Source organism: Brachyistius frenatus, unplaced genomic scaffold (assembly GCF_029030835.1).
Source record: "Brachyistius frenatus isolate BFR_SWC_R1_liver_20210118 unplaced genomic scaffold, ASM2903083v1 Contig_84, whole genome shotgun sequence".
Classification (NCBI taxonomy): Eukaryota; Metazoa; Chordata; class Actinopteri; family Embiotocidae; genus Brachyistius; species Brachyistius frenatus.
The window spans coordinates 1,825,311-1,844,071 of record NW_027210683.1 but is presented as its reverse complement, the minus strand read 5'-3'; the positions used below and the strand labels follow the sequence as shown (position 1 = coordinate 1,844,071).

General features: G+C 43.1%; 2 protein-coding genes across 3 annotated transcripts; both read right to left on the bottom strand.

The window, feature by feature from the left end:
* Window positions 1–383: 383 nt before the first annotated feature.
* Window positions 384–8,866, bottom strand: LOC138627434 (adapter molecule crk-like). Its single transcript, XM_069709762.1, has 3 exons — window positions 8,170–8,866; window positions 6,300–6,901; window positions 384–4,102 (listed from the first exon to the last, which is right to left on the bottom strand). Exons 1-3 carry the CDS (start codon window positions 8,387–8,389, stop codon window positions 3,968–3,970), a joined length of 957 nt encoding a protein of 318 aa, XP_069565863.1. The 5' UTR covers window positions 8,390–8,866; the 3' UTR covers window positions 384–3,967.
* Window positions 8,867–9,678: 812 nt separating this feature from the next.
* LOC138627430 (smoothelin-like protein 2) lies at window positions 9,679–17,763 on the bottom strand. Of its 2 annotated transcripts, none has more exons than XM_069709754.1 (14): window positions 17,649–17,763; window positions 16,694–17,509; window positions 13,792–13,855; window positions 13,577–13,696; window positions 12,460–12,606; window positions 12,140–12,286; window positions 11,930–12,001; window positions 11,673–11,825; window positions 11,489–11,551; window positions 11,334–11,391; window positions 11,088–11,213; window positions 10,876–10,990; window positions 10,317–10,468; window positions 9,679–10,124 (listed from the first exon to the last, which is right to left on the bottom strand). In XM_069709754.1, the coding sequence occupies exons 2-14, from the start codon at window positions 17,186–17,188 to the stop codon at window positions 9,998–10,000; spliced, it is 1,839 nt and encodes a 612-aa protein (XP_069565855.1). In that variant the 5' UTR covers window positions 17,189–17,509; window positions 17,649–17,763; the 3' UTR covers window positions 9,679–9,997. The 2 variants fall into 2 exon arrangements, with proteins under 2 accessions (XP_069565855.1, XP_069565856.1); XM_069709755.1 differs by having other exon boundaries at window positions 11,930–11,998.
* Between the last annotated feature and the right edge of the window lie 998 nt (window positions 17,764–18,761).

The following is an 18,761-nucleotide window of genomic DNA, read 5'->3' as shown; positions in this document are numbered from 1 at the left end:
ACAAGTTAACCCCCTAAATAATTCACGTGTTTTTAATCATTAGGAGGCACTTTTTAATTCGGCATAAACATAAAGCACAAATAAGCATGTTTCCTTTTTTTTTTTGAATTTTTTTTTTTTACTTATAGGCCAATTGCTGCTACATCAATATTTAAACTCAGTTGAAAACCTGTTTATATGAGTTGTTATTCCTACATTGTTTAGGTGAACCTGTTATATTAACTTCATTACCAAATTACAAGTCTGGAATCTTAAATGATTTCTAATTTATCCAAACAAATATCATCTACTGATAATCATGATTGTAAAACACTGTAGTGATGGCTTATAGTAATGTGTTGAAATGCAGAATAATTTAACCATAAATTGGGCCTATTTACCTTTCTATACATTATTAATTAAAGCTTGCATATTTTGTCTAATTAGAGGGTTTTAATAAGGAGACAAAACGTGGATAACAACAAGCATTGAATGCAGTTCAACAGAATAATTTCACACCTGTACACAGTAATGTAAAATACCATTCTGACAATTTGGTATATTTTTTATTGACTAGGTATATTAACACATTACATGCTACAGAAAATAAAAAGGTAATTTTAACTTCAAAATAATATATTTTCATAACACTTTGACACATTGTACAATCTCTTTAAAAAAAAAAAAAAAAAAAAAATTAAATCCTATTTTTGCTTGTTTCGGTCCTCTTCAAGTCTGGGTGAAATGGCACAAAAGCAAAAATGTAAAAAACAAACAGAAGAAAACAGTTCAACATTATTTGGCATGATGAGACTTGATGCAGTTGTTTTTTTATTTGAGCCGTAGAGGAGATAAGGTGCATATTGTAGGATCGTCAGTGGTGTATATATATATATATATATATATGTATATATACATATATATATACACACATACATAAAAAGTATTAGTCTTTGACTAACTGCTGTGGCACAGGTGAGTTATGATCAACTCGTGACTATGAAGTGAGAATCTTGTCTTCTCAAAGGCCACAATAAGAGGGAATCTGTGCCGTGCATCTGAATGCAATACCCGGATAACACTTTGCATAAAGGCATCACAACAAATACAAAAATGAAGTGGTACATCTACAGACCCACACAGTGAAACACAATCACGTCTTTCCTGGCAGAAACAAACAAACCACCACCAAAAACATCTAATTAATACCCAATCGATGAACCACACTTCACAGTTGGCGTCACATTTTGCATTTTCAATTTTTAATTCATGTATTTTCCCCAAGTTTGTCATTACACATGACACATTTCAATAATTTAAAAATTCCTAAAATGATCTTTTAAATTAAAAAAAAATTAAAAAAAATCAGTATGTGACACGATGCTGCGTTTTTAGGAAACATTTCCCACCAGATTTTGACATTTTTTAAAGCATCCTACTAACAAACCACCACTTTTTATAAATACTAGACTGTTGTGTGTTAACTGGACTTCGAGACACCCGTGTAAACTCTATACAAGCACTCAAAAAGGTCACCTTAAAGATTAATTGAATATGGGGAGTTGGAAATATCGCATGTACTTATTAATACAGTATATACGGAGCTGTACAGACTGTATGCAGGTAAAAATTCTTAACAAACATATCATGGTAATAAAAATATGGCATTAATGTAGTGTACAAAAATATTTTCCTTAAATTTGTGTCTCGATAACAAAAAAAACAAAACAAAAAATGGAGGGAAAATTTCAAAATGTAAACTCAACACTATTACATTTCCAAACATCGGGGTCAGATACAAAAGAATAAAATAAATGATGTGGGTGTAAATAGCCAGAAATATGCATCTGCACACTTTTATAAATCATGTGGTGAAACTGTGCACAGGTCCGATTTCTACTCCCACTGTTAGCTATTGAATGAACACAGAAGCACGCTTTAACAACCAACATTTAAGACATGGCATCGAATAGTAAATAAGTTGCACCGAAATATCAGCTGCTTGGATACCAACGTACAGCTGGGACGATTAGAGGAAATTACCAATAAATGTGCCTTTTGATTGCATCTGCAATAAAGATGTTCGGGCCCACATTTACCTCATTACACTCAGATTAAGATGTGCACCTTCTCATCATATGTTGTTGTTTTGTTTTTTTTAATAATAAATAAGGTGACATATGGGTGATTTTTTTTTTTTCCCAAGTGCGTTTATTGTTTCTCAAACTTTTCCGATAGCCAACATGAGGTAGAGAAGATGTGACTCCGCAGACTCGCCTCCCCTTCGACGTGCAGCTGGTGCTCCCCACGTTCCTGCTTTAGCATTATTCTGCACAAAAGAAGCCTTCAATGCATAAATGAGAAAGTTGGCATTTTCTGATACGAGAAATAAAAATTAAAAAAAAAGGTACAATTAGTTTGCTTTTTATACACGAATAGTAAGACGAAGGACCACAGGAGGATTTTTTTTTTTTATCTCAGAATCAGGAGCGTTTTATCAGTGTCGATTGCCTCTGACCACATTTCACAACCATTTTCAAGTCACCCCATCAGCGTTCACTCGCTTATCTCGATTTAAATCTTAGATAATGTCAAGAAAAGCGTCCAAAGCTGGCGGTCGTTCGGATAAATACGAGTCTCACGAGAAGACTCTCAACTGGGAGTTTGGAAAATGAAAAAATGTCCAAAGTTACTGAACACTTTATGGATTATTTTCTATAAACATGGTGCTAGCGGGCACTTCAGCTTCCTGTGTAACCATAGCATCTCTACTCAATGTGGAAAACGCTGATAAGAAACAATGAGGTTACAGCAAATGTCATTAACGGCACCTTGTGGCACAAGAAATGAAATTTACTACTTAAATATAATCCAAAAAGGCATCAATTTTAGTGTTTGAGGTGGATGTATTCACTTTTTAATCTTAAAAGCATCTCAAAATGACGATGCCAAAAATAAAACCCCTCAACCTCTCCCCTCTAATCTTCTGAGACGGCCTGGGGGGGGTTGCTTCCTCTGAGAGATGGGAGGGGCTGATTTTGTTCATACTGCTGCATTTGAAGTCATCCACAAAGGCGCTGAGTAGTGTTTAAAAAAAAAGTGTAGTCTCTGGAAACAAAAAGAAAAAGCAAATACAAGGAAGAACACGTTTACAGTATTTAGCATGTTATATCATATTTTCCACTTTTTGTACAAAAAAAAAAAAAAGAAAAGAGGACTTTGTTTGTAGTGTGGCATGTGAGGTCGTCTTTGCGAGGAGGACCGTCCGTCCGCCGGGAAAAGTCTCCGCTCGTTTCACAGTCCGACTCTACGAAAATACGCCGATTCAGGATTCATCATGAATACTTATACAGATCAGAAGGAAACTATCTTTACATTTCTCAATCAGCTGATTTATTAGCAGTTTTTTCCCCCTTTTGAATTTTTGGCACCAAAATCTTGTTATTTCCACAAAAAAAAAAAATCCAGTGGCCGATACAATTTTTCATTCGATCTACAAACCAGCTGCACCAGAGTCCGACTGCTTCTCCTTTTCAAGCGGTCTCTGTGCAGTTGTCTCGTCCAGGTAAAAAGGGTTCGTCCCGCATTAAAGCACCCGAGTCAACGAACATACGAAAAGGTAAATAAAATGACTTCCGTCTTGTTTTCGTCGCGGACTCGGTCACCGTTTTACGTCCGCCGTTAGCCGCGGAGCAAACGGAGGGTGGAACCGCTCATCATAAAACATACCGTCCATAAATGATCTACTCGAATAGAAGGAATATGTTGTTAGTGGTCTGCGAGGCCGGACGTGAACCGATACCAGCGGCACCTCGGTGGGAACTCTCCGGGTCCGGGTGCTTGTGGAGGCGTGACGGAGCAGACGGGATGTTGCTGGTGGAGGCTGACGGAGGAGGCGGTGGCAGCAGCTTGTTTGTGTGTGTGTGTGTGTGTGTGTGTGTGTGTGTGTGTGTGTGTGTGTGTGTGTGTGTGTGTGTGTGTGTGTTTCTCAGCTCTCGTCGTCGAGATGCTGCTGCTCCAACAGTCGGACGTGGGTGAAGGGAAAGTGGCCTCGCTTGCCTTTGCACTCGCCTTCCCACTGGCCGTTCACGTTGATCTTGGTCACTTTTACCGTGTCGCCCACCTGTCACGTGACGACAAGAAAAAAAAATAATAATAAATTAATAATAGTAATCACAAATCGGGGACGCACACTTCCTCTTTCTGCTCCATATAAACCGACAGGAGTCGAAGCCGTCGGACCGACCTGCCGCCCGTTTCACGTCGTTCATTCGACCCGACATCGTGGTCACGTCGAGGCCGTTTTGTATTTTTTTTTTTTTGCAGGATATTAAGCAGCGAGCACAACTGGTTTCTCCAGTCTGGAGGAAGCGTCACCAACACAAGGGCACGACACCCACAGCGGGGAACTGAAGCTGCTATATTTGCTCTCTTCAAAGCCACCAGACTCCTTTGACAGAAACAGCAATTTCAGCTCGGGAAACAAAAAAAAAACCCCTTTAAAAACAGCATAAATAAATAAATAAGTAATGTAAAGCAGTGAAAATACTCTAAATACAAACTGCATTTAAACTAATATCGATTTTTTTTTATATTTTTTTTCTAATGTAGTTTGACACTTCAAACTATGCATTTAATTCAGAAGTCTGGAGGACAATAAATAATATTTAATTTACCTTCAAAATCAGTTAAGTCTTAGTTGCGTGGGATGTTTTACATGTTAGCAGTCGGTCTGATGTTATTTTAACGAAGAAATATTTTGTTAGAAACTAAAACCAGGTGAAGTAGATGTGGAGAAAAAGTTAATTACAGCTATATGATGAAATTTTAAGTTGTAAACTGTGTTGTAGGTCATTTTAAATGGTTCAACAGAGTGATATCGTGTATTAACCTGCACTAATCAAGTGTTTTTTTGGTTGTTTTAAACAGTCTATACAAGGACAGGCGGCACAAACATCTTCCACGAGCCCCTTTTTAACAACAGCAGAGATTTATAAACAGTGTAACGTCCCCTCGTCTGCTTCGTCTCACGTCGCCTTCCACTACGGGTAATTTAAACAAAATGGTGGCGTCTGTGTTTCTGGAGAAGACTCGGGGAGCGCCAGCAACGGACAGCGGAGGAATTCAAGACTTGTTTCAAAGTTGGTGCCCAAAAAAAGAAGAAGAAAGAAAATCTACTGGGACAAAAAAATTTAAATAAAATAAAAAAACTGATATTGGACTGATGGTTGGAAATGTCACCGAGATACTCCGATGGACATCTTCCTCTTTTTTGACACAGATTAGATAAATGACTGATTGATCAAATAATATATATATATATAGAGAATAAATTCACAGGATGTGTCAAAGTTGTTGTTTTTTTAGGTCAATCAAGGTATATATTTTTTTAACTGACAAGTACGAGTAGGATATATTTAGCCCGGCACCTTTAGCACAATTTGATTGTGCTGATTATAATCATTTTTGAGTGAACTACTTCCTTCATTGAAATTGTGATTAAACAATATTTTCGTTTGTGTACTTTATCAAGCCTAAAAAAATAAATTAAAAAAAAGGTGATTGATTTTACTCATTTTAAATGAACTTGAAGTGAGCAATGTGCTGCTGGATTATTTAAGAAAGTAGAAGTTTTAAATCAGGACAGAGTATCGGCAAAATACTTAATAGTAAGAGTCAGATTGGGTGCAAAAAAAAAAAACTATTAATAAATTCAATAAATAATCAGTTGCGGCGCCAGATAGCATGTTAACAGACATTCATGTGTTAGCAGGACAGCAAGGTGACCACACCAAGCAAGTGTGTGTGTGGCGTGGGAGACGGTTCAGCTCATCAAGGGACAATCTGAGGAGCATGATGTCAAACTGTCTATTAACCTTTGGCTTTGTTTGCTTTTCATTCACTGACGTGTGCCGAGAAAAACAAACTAAAGAAAAAACGCCGAGCGTTGTTTTCTCGGCGCTCCGGCAGCAACGAGCGCACAATGTAACATTCACAATTAAGCCAATGGGCCGCAGCGCGTACATGAAGAGAGCTCATTGTAAAGGATCTGCGTCCGTCTGTCCCGTCTGTCCAGAGCCGTCTCTCCGCTGTGAATGTCCTCGTGTGTGCTTGTCAGCTCGCATTTGTGAAGAAACTTTTGTGTGTATAAACACAAAAACGCACGAGTCAGCCATTATACGATCGGGACAATCTACGCTGCCTCAGCTGAGAACCCGACCCGACCCGGCCCGACCCGACTCCCTCCCCCCCCCCAAAAAAAAAGAAACAAGAGAAAGAGGTTCACAGAGAGAGAGACAGCAATCGGAGGAAATCACTACCTCCAGAGCGAGCGCCGTCTTGTCGTAGGCGTTGGGCACCCTCTTCTGAATGGCTCGCGCGTAGACGGGCCCGTTCTGGAGGTTGGGCAGCTGAGTGCTGACCACGGGCTGAGCGTACTGGCCGGGGTCCCCCGGAGGGTTGGCCTGAGGGGCGCCCGTTCCGTCCGGGCTGCCCGCCAGCCCTCCCTGTCCGGTCCCCGCGGCGGGGGCGCCCGGGCCGCCGGCGGCGGTGTTGGTGGGCGAGGCGGGCCGGTACTTCTCCACGTAGGGCACGGGGATCATCCCCATTCGGCCCTCCTGGTTGGCCGCGTTCCACCACTGCTCCTCGGGCTTCTCCAGCACTCGCAGGACGTCACCCTTGCGGAAGGGAAGGTCCTCGTCGTCGTTGCCGGGGAAGTCGAACAGCGCCCGCACGAACTCGGCCTCCTCGGGCTGCTGGGGGGCCCCGGCGGAGGAGGCGCTGATGAATCCCGTGTGCTTGGCCTTGTTTGTAGGCTCTATGAGGGTGGTAGTGTCCAGGTAGTGGATCTTGTAGAACTCCAGCAGGGTCGGCAGCGCCTCGAACTCCTGATCCCCGATCCGAAACCGAGGGGGGGCCAAACCTGGTACGAGAGGGGGCTTTTAGATTTTTGCAGGTGAAACATTATAGAAACAAACAAATGAATAAATACGAGATATATATATATATATATATATATATACACACACACACACACACACACACACACTAGCAGCCAGGTTTTATTCCAGTTGAAATAACAGCCCACACAGCTGAATTTAGCCTGGCGCCATTCAGCTTATTAACCACTAAATGAATGTAATTGCTGTGAAATGAATCATTTTTCTAATGAAAAAAAAAAAAAAAAATCCCTGATTGACAGCAGACGTCACCCAATGCCAGGGAACACCAGAAAGGACAAGAATTGTGCAACAGCAATAAAGGCGCCATGAACACAGCAGCAAAGCAGCAAAGCTGGAAGTGGGGCTGTGTGTGTGTGTGTGTGTGTGTGTGTGTGTGTGTGTGTGTGTGTGTGTGTGTGTGTGTGTGTGTGTGTGTGTGTGTGCAACAGGGTTGAATCACAGACATTCCTGAAACACCAATCCCACCAGTCACCCCCCAGTTGTGACAGCAGAACCTGCCCAGTCCCACTGAACCCCTGCAGCAGCAGCCCGGCCCACCTCACCACCCCCCGGCTGATAAAGTACAAACCACCGCCTCAACCCTCCGTAAGGGAAAATAAATCAAGTTAAGTCTGATTGGTTGCTGATAGCCAGGCTAAACTTCCACCAAAGTCCATTCAAAAAGTACACAATTTAACTATATTTTGTTTAACAACAATAAAAAACCATTTTTACAACATGATTTATCATTTCCTTTAAATTATTATGTTTAACTGACAGGTCTGCCCACAAAAAAAAAAAAAAAAAAAAACATTATCTTCAATGATAAGTATTTCCACAGTAGCCGGCTAACGCTCCACAGTCCGGTCCGTCGTTGCACCGCGGTGGGCGGTAGCGAGCCGTGTGAACCACATGCAAAAGTTTTCCTTTCTGTTGGGAACCGAGTGAAGATTTTACTATTATACATACGCCGAATTTAAAAGCACGTCCCAAAATCATAGAAATAAGCAAAGTTCTGTAAGTGAACGGAAGTTGTATTTGTAAATTTTCCAAGATCTTGTTAAATTGGACAATTCCTAATGGGAGCGTTGCCAGGTGTTTTACGAGGGAGTGGGATGTACCGTGGCTAAAAAAAAAAAAAAAAAAAAAAAAAAAAAAAAAAAAAAACTCGCAGCAGCGTGTTTAAAATGAAAATACTCGTAACGTGGCCGGGTGGACATGCGGGACCGGTTCGGTCCAGATCGGTTACCTGAGCCGGACTGCCGGTTGTTACTGACGCTGTTGATGATATAATGGGACACTTTGGAGTTCTCCGACACGGACAGCACGTAGTCTCCGGGGCTGGTGATCGAGTCCCTCACCAGGAACACTCCGTGTCTCTGCCCCTGGAGGAGAGACACCGCTTCCTGGCGGCTCAGCCGTCCCCAGTACCAGCTCGCGCGGTCTTCGGCATCGAAATTCCCGGCCATGGCTGCGGACTCCCGCCCGAGGCTCGAGGCCTTCCCCCTTCGCCTCTCCCTATCCGCGACTCATACACAAACTTTGGAGGACTCACACCGCCGCTGGAAAAAAAAGAGACAGAAAAAAAGAGAGAAAAAAGCGCGACGAAGCCTCGACTTCAGCCGCTTCCACGGGTCGAGTCGAGGCGGGTAAGTCAGCAGGACGCAGTGCTGCACGACCCAAAGCAACTCTCTTCTACTTACACGATTAAAACGCAAAGAAATCCAAACTAATGTGCAACAAGAAACTCCGGGAGTGAAATGGCGGATTCCAGGGAAAAGTTGACCTCATCTACCGGAAGGGATGCCTGGTCAATGGGAAGCGGTGCGTTCACGCCCCTTCAAAAACGTTGGAATACTACAAATCTTCTTTTTATTTATTTATTATTTTTTAATTTTAAAGATTATAGACACTTCACAATGCTGCAGTCCACGAGTCAATGAGCATCCCTGCAATGTATTATATTTAATCTTTAAAAAAAAAAATTAAATCAGAAGAAATGACTTAAATCAATTTGGCAACTTGAACCCAAATAATTGTTTTTTTTTTTAGTAAAATCTAACTTTGATTGAAGCTGTGAACACACCATAATTAAACTTTCCGCATTAAATATGAAATTAATCTTAGATTGTTGTTGTTTAAAGAATAGAAATTAACTACAAAAGGTTTAAACCGAAAGTAAATACGTCAAACGAAACTAAAAACACAAAATATATTTTCAATTGATTTGTTAGATTAATTGTTGCAAAGTAAAATATACAGCAGGTGTGAACCAAGTGAAAGAAAAATGTGCTCTTTTAAAAATATATATATTCTCAAATCTAATTTGGATTAATTTTAATCAGATGAGCACACGTACTTTAAAAAAAGAGTCTTGAAATAGTTCAAATCTTAATGTGTAAAGATGAAGAAATCATTAATGACGTGTTTTAGGTTAATGGCCTTTTGCTCTATATTTGCTCCACCACTAGATGGCAGTGTTACATCCTGTCATACAGTAACACGCTCAATTTAATGAAGCTTTTTCTGACACTGAAGCAAAACCAGTTTCATTCATTGTAACCACAAACGTATTCAAAATAAATCTGATGATCCTGTGTTTCTAAAAAAAAAAAAAAAAAAAAAATGCTTCACACACATTTTTAAAAGTGAAATTATTTACAGTTTCACACTCCTCCAATGTGCCACCATAAAAAAATAAAACAAACTATTAGAGCATTTCTCAAGTTACCAGACACTGATTGATCAACAGAAACAATTCTCATTTCTTGAACTTTGCTTCATTTTATTACACGATTTGTTTTTTTGTTTTTTTTAAGAACTACACAAAAACCAACCTTCATTTTTGCAAAAAAAAAAACCATCAACATAAGAGCCACACATCACAACACGTGAGAGGAAACTGTGTCCACTATAAAACTTACAGACACTGAGGGAGGCTGGTGAATGTTTGCAATCAGTAGAAAAACTGATGAACATACCATTTATGAGACTTCCTGTTAGTTTTACTGGTCTGACTTTTTGTTCACGACACGCACACTGTGGATTTAAACTTAGTGATCTACTCTGATACAGAGTTACTCGAACTTCTTCAGGTGGTTGTAGAGCGACTGGACGTATGTAAACACACACATGGGGTCCGGCTTGTCCCCCATCACCATCATGTCCTCCACCTCGATCAGACGCAGACAGTCGGCCTGCACCCTGAAAAGACGTGACCGATGGAGAAAATATAAAGCAGTGCAAAATGGGTTTGTGTCTTTACAACGACATCAAGTTAGAGCATCCAAAAAAAACAACTAGTTTTGGATTTCCACTTTTAGGAAACCAACAGTGGAATATCTTCAGGATAACGTTTTGTTAAGAGTTAACGGAAGAAGAAAAAGTCATTCTCACTCTGCGGTGGTGAACGCCAGCTGTAAGTTGTGTTTGCGCTTGGCGGCGTCCAGATCGTTGTAATCGAACTCCAGAGGGAAGAAGGAGTGGACGAGGGCGCAGAAGGCCATCCCGTCGCTCCAGCTGGACGAGAAGTTCTGGATGTCGATGTTCTGACGAGGAAAGACGGCATCGTTGAAACACGCTTTTAGTTTATTTATTTATCCGAGCGTTGACTTCTAATATACCAACCAAAAAAAAAAAAAGGTCTGGGCTGTAGAGAATTAAATCAGGAGAAAAGCTTTCCGGAGGATCCAGTTGCTGCTCGGGAATGTTTCTACGTTTGAAACTTTTCTATATTTGCCGAGAAGTCATCGAACTGAAGACGTTTCTATGACAACGGCAGAAAAAAAATTAAATCGCAGTTGAAGCGCTAACTTTCAAGTGAATGAAAAGTCCTGAACGTGCTGAGAAACGAGCATCTGGATCCGCTGGAGAAGCTCGATTTGAAAGCTCCACGACAACCAGTGAACGGATCTTCAGGTGAGATATGACAGAAAAGGTCAAAAACGCGTGGCACCTGATATCCGATGGTTTTTGAGCGACACCACTCCAACAGAATCTGTTTTATTCCGCTGGCGCTGGAAACCCCGAAACTCTGAGAGCGCTTCAGTTTAGGTTTCGAATCCTTCGGCCTGTCGGAGACAAAAAAAAACGCCACCGATGACACAGAAAAAATTCACACCCGGGAATGTGGATTTTTTTTTTTGGGGGGATCAGGACGATATTCACTTGATGGGCTCCGAGTTCATCCTCTCGAACATGGCGCGTTTGGCCTGAGCCCCGTTGGAGCGCGGAAGTGTTTGCGATTTCATCACGTCCTGCTTGAACTCGACTCCTCCCGACTTGTTCGTTTTCCTGAGGAGACGAAAAAAATAAAATAAAAATAAAAATGGAGCATCAGATGGAGGTTTTCGTTAGTTCGGGCTTTTTGAAGCTCGATGCTACGGAAACAAGGATTTACAGGTCACGACTTACTTGTCCAAATTTGGCGAGAAGCCAGATTTTATGATCGATTTGGAGGGAAGAAGTTTTTCTGTAGAGAGACAAAAGAAATACAGATGAAAAAGAGACAACAAAACATTTTCTAAATGTCTTTCGTGAGGTCGAAATGAGGATTTATGTAATCGGACCTGCAGACTGAGGAAAGCTCACACTTCTCTTCAGGCTGGGACTCGGCGTCTTGAGAATTGGAACTGAATCAACGAGACAACGGAGAAAATACAACACGACAAATAAGTCAAATCATCACCGTTACCTGAAAAACTTTGATTTTGTATTTTAGAGGTACATCTTTGTATTCTCGGTGCCACTCACCCCGTTTGAAGGGATATTCTCCGGGTTTCACTGCAGCTTCCTGGGATGCCGAGACACTTGGGGGCGGAGCCGGCACGGATGACGATGATGAAGACTCCGTGTTGGGTTTGGTAACGGCCGACGGAGGAAAACGGGACTTCGGTTCGCCGGTGTCTGAAGAACACAGGAATGAAGCTCAGGTTTTAAAGTGAGCGACAAAACTGACCAAACTTAATTAGAATACATCCGAGTAGAAAAACAGGAAATGGAGCACCCACCGTGTCTGAATGGATATTCGCCTCTCTTTGTCGTCGGGGACTCGGGCACCGAAGGAGCCGCTTCCTTCGCTGCTGATGAAACAGTTTAATGACGGGAAAGGAACGAACGGAGTGAAAATAAAAACTTCAGATGATAAACTGTAGACGAGGCCACGGGGAACAAAATGCATCTCCACAACCTGCAGCGTCGGAAACATGAAGCAAACCGACCTCTCAGAAAAGGAAAGTCGCCTCCTTCCCCGGCCGCTTTCGGCGCCGATGCTGCGGGCGGAGCCGGTTTGGCGGCGAGTGCTCCCTCTGCACCGGGTTTGGTCGTCATGGCGATGACGGGAAGATGAGGCTGGAGCTCACCGGCATCTGGACAAATATGAGAAAACGCAAAAACAGAACTCGTATTTGAGTGTTTGGTAATACAAAAAAAACATTAAAAAAAAAAAAAAAAGCTTCTGTGTGGTATTTGATGAAAGAAAGAAAAAAATAAATAAATAAAAGACATTCTACCATATGGCAGGATTAGATTTCCCTCTCACCACACTGAGCTGGTTTTAACGGAGTTTCTTTGGGTGATTTGGCCTCCGAGGCCGGAGACGGAGGAACGGCCGGAGCCTCGGAGCTCACTTTAGTCACCGCTGTGAGAGGAAGATGAGGTTTGGACCGAAGAGCAGGTTCCTCCTGGTCTGGAGAGGAACAAAGATCGACTTTATAAAACACGGAGAAGCAACGTTCAGTTTCTGGACTCCACGTATCTGGAACAAACTCCCAGAAATCTGCAGGTCGGCTGCAACTCTCAGATCCTTTAAATCAAGACTGAAGACTTTTCTGTTTGCTGCCGTTCACTGAACCAGATTTGAGGATGTCTCAAACTGCACTATAACTTTTATCCTATTTTTTTTTTTTTAAATTTTTTAGCTTGCTTAATGTTTTAATGGCTGTTTTTAAAGTTTTAATCACTCTTCTTAATACTTTTTAAAAGTCCTTTTCTTTTGCTTTATGTTTTGGTGCTTTTAATGGTTTTATGTGAAGCACTTTGATCTGCCTGGTTGTTGAAATGTGCTCGGTGAATAAACTTGCCTCGCCTTTATTTGAACACTTAAAATGATCAGCTGCATCGATGGCGTCGCAAGAATCAATATTTTTAACGTGAAAAAATATCAAAATAACAATTTTTGGATGATAAAATAAACAGCTGCAAACACAAACAACTTCAACAACAATTGTGAGATAAAATAGTAAATATCAACTGGATTAATAGAGATTAATAATTTTACGGTTGTATTTTTTGATATTGTATGATATCCATCAAATAATACCGAGTGTGAAAACCATGACGTCGTGGTTAATAGTGGACAACATGATTCATATTTAAATTTGTTTTTAAGAATCTGACCAAATTATATTGTGAATATTAAATTCAATCATTAAGATTTTACACTTTAGCCGAATCCTGATTGGATTTTATGCTACTTAAACACCTTTCTGTCCTTTTATTTGATTTAATCTCTGACAAAACTGACATTTCAAATGGAAAATAAAGTTAAATTGTCTTTATTAGACTCACCACACAGGTCCTTTTGATGAATCCAAAACATCTTTGTACAGTAATAAAGACTAAGAAAACAGGAAGATGATATGAAGTGACTAACTGACCGGGCACTCTGGGAGTTTCCCCGGCGGAGGACTCTGGGTTCGGTTTGGTGACGGCGGTCGGAGGCCGGCGAGGAGCAGCTCCGTCAGTTTGGGCTCCGTCAGAGTCCACCGATGTGTTTTCTGAGAAAATAAAAGCCACAAAAAAAACAAAAAAAAAGGTGAGGTCGGCGTTTTTCACGTGTTGGTCGTACGGCCCTGGAGGAGGAGCTGCCTACCTGGCTGTTGGTGATTCTCTGCTGCGGTTGTGGTGACATTTTTCTCCCCTTTCGCATCGATGCCCTGAACAGTAAAAAGATCATTGAGTAAAATGAAACAAAAAAGACGTAATTCTCTCTTTTAGCTGTCAAACTGGTCGGTCATTCATATAGACTCATCTATGAAGAGGAAGATACATAAATGTAATGCACACGGCTCTATGGGGTTATCTTTCAACAACATAGCAGCAACGTGGAGGTTGTTTCTTCCTCCATAATTCACTTTATATTGACTCAGTCATCCCTTTTAAAGAGGTTTGCCAAGTGTACAGGTGTATTTTGCAGGTACAGACGTTTATCAATTAATTATTGATGATAATTAGAAATCCAGCATCTAGAAATGGGAGTCTGTAGCTTTTTCTTATTCGGGGTTTGAATCAGGTCCCACTTCAATCTGAGGGGTGCATCCAGGCCTCAGCTTCTCCATTATCAAGTCACGTGCTCGTCAACATGGCAGCGATTTATATGAACTATAGGTGGAAGCAGGTGAAATGGGGGCGAATGATCTCCCAAAACTTGGTGCACAGTAGAAGTGAATATTCACATAAAGTGAACGAAAGCTTGTGAAGGACTCAGACTTCCTTTTTCTAGCCACCCGAAGAAGGTAAACGTTGCGCAACACGTGGCCGCCTCACGGCGTCTATTTGTTCAGTCGCCGTAGCAACACCCCTCCAACAGAGACGGTCCTTTTGTTGCCCAGACTAAAATGAATTGTGTTGTACGTGTTAAATCTGTTTTGTGATCCTCAGCTGTTAACGGCTGACAGCTTGTCCCTTTAAAGACAGCTGTGGCCAACACACCCACGTTCCCACCGAGGGACGCTTTTAGATTTTGCAATCGGCCTCCTTTGCCGAGAGTTTCCGCTGCGCTCTTCTTACGTCCCGATATAGCCCCAAATGGATGCTTTGGAAAATCAGGGACTTAGCATGAGCAGTTCAAACAGGGCCTAAGTATATCAGCCTGGACCCCCCCCCCCCTTACCACCCACCCCCCAGCATTTTTGCTGTCATGGTCGCGCCGCCACGGAGTAAAGCCATTGCGGCCAGTCCGTCAACTGGTCATCGTTTTGGAGATTATCACCACGGTGATCTGCAGGCTCCACGGTAGCTGCTGTAGGATGTCCCAGTCTGACACCCCCCCCCCCCCCGTAGGGTTTACCTCCACAGCCTTCTCAGAAACACTGTGGTGACAAACATTAACACAAATGTGTCCATCACTTCAGAAGGAAAAAACAAAAACAAAACCAACCCTGGTTGAAGGTTTTCTTCATCGTTTCCAAATTGGAAAATCAATAAAAAAAAAATTATATCCCACAAAAAACAAACACCTGTCAATCAATCGATGAATCAATGTTAATGTGACCCGAACCGCTCAAAGCAACAAACTCCCACAGCACGATCACTCAGCTCTGCAGTTTCCCCCATTTTACCGTCGTTCAGCTCTTTGTTTTGGTTTTACAGCCCCGTGAACTTACAGTTCGGTTCGTCTCGTGCTTCGTTTCCAGCCGCAGCAGGAAGCTGGTAAACGAAGCATTAAGCTCGTGAAGACGCGGATATTTCTTCGGGGTTTGTGGGTATTAAAATGTAAATGAAAGGTTGTACACGCGGCCACAAATTCAAATCGTGTTGCTTCGTATCGTCTGAATGCGAACTGTTAATGGGTGTCATTTAAAAAGGGGAAACAGCTTCAGGTGTTGACAGAGGAGATTTTCAGTTTGTCATCAGTGATGCTCCAACTTCAGAGCATTCGGTCTTGGCTGCAGTCTGCTGGCAACGTGAACCGAGACATGATAAGGGATTTGAATGGAGAGAAATGTTATGGATACTTGTGTGTGTGTTTATTGATTAATAAAAGAACTGTTGAGGGAGGATTTCATCTGGACAAGTTTCTGCATTTGAAAATGATGACATAAAAAACAAAGTGCGGGATCAGATGGATAACTTGGTATTGGGCGGGTTGAACCGTTCGTCAGATTCGTGGTATGGGAGGGGGCGGGGGGGGGGGTGATGGGAAAAGAAGACCAGGTGACCTCAGTGAACAGGAATGTTGGCAGGGTGGTGTTTCGACAGGACAGCTGGTTGTCGGGGGCGGGGAGGGGGGGGGGGGTGTCGTTTGACAGGGACGCAATTCAACTTTCCGTTCGGAGACCTGAGACCCGGATTGGCTGGGAGGGCGGATTGCCCAGTGATTTAGGAGGAGGTGGAGGGGGGGGGCGCGACTTATTTATACACCTGTCTTCAGAGTCTGGATGTGACGTTACGTCACGTGACTTTACATCACACGTGCACGCCCTCCTTGGGGTTGTTAAAAAAAAAGAAGGAGGTATAATTGCATCAATTTTGAAAATGGTTGAGCGTGTTGAGGAAGGTGGAACCGGCAGGGGGCTTCTGGGGGGACGCTGCAGCGATCTGGGGTGACATTCGGAGGGACAGTACAGACACGCATCGTTTGAATGCCTGAAGTGTGCCAGCGTTAAAAAAAAAAGGTAAAGCCGGCCGAGAACGAGGACGCCGGACAGGACGAGAGACGTCGCGCCGCGAAGAACAGAGCTGAAGGGGTTCCTTGAAAATTGATCGATAATTAATGACAGTTTATTGTTAAGGTTTAAAACAGGAAATAGAGAGAGAGAGAGAGAGAGAGAGAGAGAGACACCAGGTCTTTATGAGCTGATGAATCTTTGGTGACCGGGACATCGTAAAGCCGCTCCCTCGTTAATGTAATGACTCGTATTACAGGCCTGAACATCCAGTGATGCTCCTGCTGCTGCTGTCGTCATTGTTGTTGTTCTGTTGTTGTTGTTGTTGTTGTTGTTGTGGCCCCCAGAGGCCTCGAGTACTGTGTAGAAAACAGAAGGAATACTCACATTAACTTCGGTGTGTCTCTTTGCCCTCCACGGAGGCGGGGCCGGGGCGTGGCTGGGAGCGGCGGGTTGGCTCGATGCTCCGCTCGGCCCTGACGGCTCAGCGGACGGACCTGACCGGCTGTTTTCCGATCTCCCGGAGAGAACCGGACCCCGCCGGTCCTCCCGGGTCTCGGGTCGTACCCGCACGTGTCCGTTCGCCGCGCTCGGCTCCTCGTCCTTCCTCCCGTCGAGCCGGACCCCGGCCAGACCCTCCACCAGGCGGCCGAGGGCCTCCAGCTTGGCCCTGAGCTGCAGGTTCTCCTCCTGCAGCCGGCTCACCGCCTCGGCCAAAGGTCCTCCGGAGACGCACAGCTCGTCCATCCTCTGCTCCATGCGCTGCTTGAAGGCGCTTACGTCCACGTGCACCTCCCTGACGGCAGCTTCCAGGGTGGCGTTGAACTGCAGCAGCGCCTCGCTGACCGTGGCCTCCTGAACGCTCTCTTTAGCTTCGTCCATGGCTTCTCCAGCGAACCTCACCGCCCTCTGAAGTCCACTGAGCGGTAGGGAGGTCGGTACCGATCCCCCAAAACCCTCTTTTACTTCTCTCTCTGGCTCTTAAAATACGTTCTTTCTCTCTATCCGCTTCTTTCTTCGACAAAATTTCTCGAGAGATATCTTCCGTGGCAATTTTCCAGCGAAAGTTGCACGAGGGTTTTTTCTTTTTCAGAGGACGAGCGGAGTTGCAGAAAGATTCCTCGGCAGCGACTCGCTGACGTCCCGTCGAGCTCCATGGAGGACGTCTCCCGACGTGCGTACTCTCTTACTCTTTCCTCTCATCTGGTCAAAGCAAGAGCAGTTGTTATTTATAAGCCGCGGGAGCACTCACGCACAGTGACATCTCGGAAAAGAGATCATGTACGGCGCGGGCAGATCAGTTTCTGGGTGCACGCAGGAGTTGAGGGATGATCGAACTAACCTTTCGAAGGAATCCGGGTGAAGTGGCTTCCCTCTGGGGGGCGTGCATCCACCGCGGGGAGACGTTCACCCCCGCTGCCCCGGGTCAGTGTGTTGTCCGAGCTATCTGCGTCTCCCCCAGCTCGGGGGCAACAGGTTTGCCTCTGTATTTTGGGACATAAAGGGGGCGGGAAAAGCTAAAACGGGGAGGAGGGGCCAGAGATATGGAGGAGTTTTTGACTTAACGAAGGGATTTCAAAGAGGGTGGTTGCAATTTGCTTCGCACGAGTCAACGTGGACGACCATTTTCTAAAGACGCGTTAACTGGAAGATCAGATCAGTACTTGAACGTTAGCTTCACACTTTCGAAGGGGCACCAACTTTTTATTTAAAAACTAAAATACTGTAGTTGCAAAATTAGTGTTTGTAAAGATTAGTGTAAAAAAAAAAAAAAAAAAAAAAAATTGGAATTCTTTGATTCTACAATATGAAAAGTTTCCATATAAAATAAACTAATATCAGAATTCATTGTTTTTCAGTGTTTAAAAAGTTGTATGAATTTGAGAAGATTCAGCTTCTACCACCAGAATGATATAAGTAAAGGAATCTGATATACATGTGATTTATGTGGCTGCTATCTGGCTAAGATTAAATAACTTCAAGTAAAGGAACTACAGTTAAATATTTCTAGGTTGCTCTTTAAATTAAATGTCACATTTGAGTGGACAAAAAGCTCCAAAAGTGATCTGAAAGCCAAAGATTTCAGCGTTATAAGTGATTTTATAATTTGAAGGAGTCAGATAAACGTCATCGGGCGGCGCAGCTCAGTCTGAGACGACAGCTCGGGCCAACGGCGCCACCGTGTGGCCACGACTTCACATTACAACCCAACGAGGCATCGCGACGTCAGGGAATGCATTGTGATGCGGGAAATAATCTCACTTAATTTAAAAGAAAAACACCTTTTCAATAGTTTTCAGGGGCCAGAAATGTCGCCGGCATGCAGAGGCAACGGAAATAAAACAGACACTTCCTCAAAACAGTCTATCAAATCAAATTTATTTAATTTTAAAGGGGTGCTCTGGATTCACAAGTTGCAGCTACAGTACATAACTCCTCTTCTTATTTCATTAAA

Coding starts and splice junctions, on each gene's coding strand:
- LOC138627434 (XM_069709762.1), bottom strand. CDS start 8,389: ATGGCCGGGAATTTCGATGCCGAAGACCGCGCGAGCTGGTACTGGGGA. Junction 6,902..8,169: donor CAACCGGCAGTCCGGCTCAG/GTAACCGATCTG, acceptor CTCTCGTACCAG/GTTTGGCCCCCCCTCGGTTT. Junction 4,103..6,299: donor AGACGGCGCTCGCTCTGGAG/GTAGTGATTTCC, acceptor GTCACGTGACAG/GTGGGCGACACGGTAAAAGT.
- LOC138627430 (XM_069709754.1), bottom strand. CDS start 17,188: ATGGACGAAGCTAAAGAGAGCGTTCAGGAGGCCACGGTCAGCGAGGCG. Junction 10,991..11,087: donor ATGAACTCGGAGCCCATCAA/GTGAATATCGTC, acceptor TGTCTCCGACAG/GCCGAAGGATTCGAAACCTA. Junction 10,469..10,875: donor CAAAAACCATCGGATATCAG/GTGCCACGCGTT, acceptor TTTCCTCGTCAG/AACATCGACATCCAGAACTT.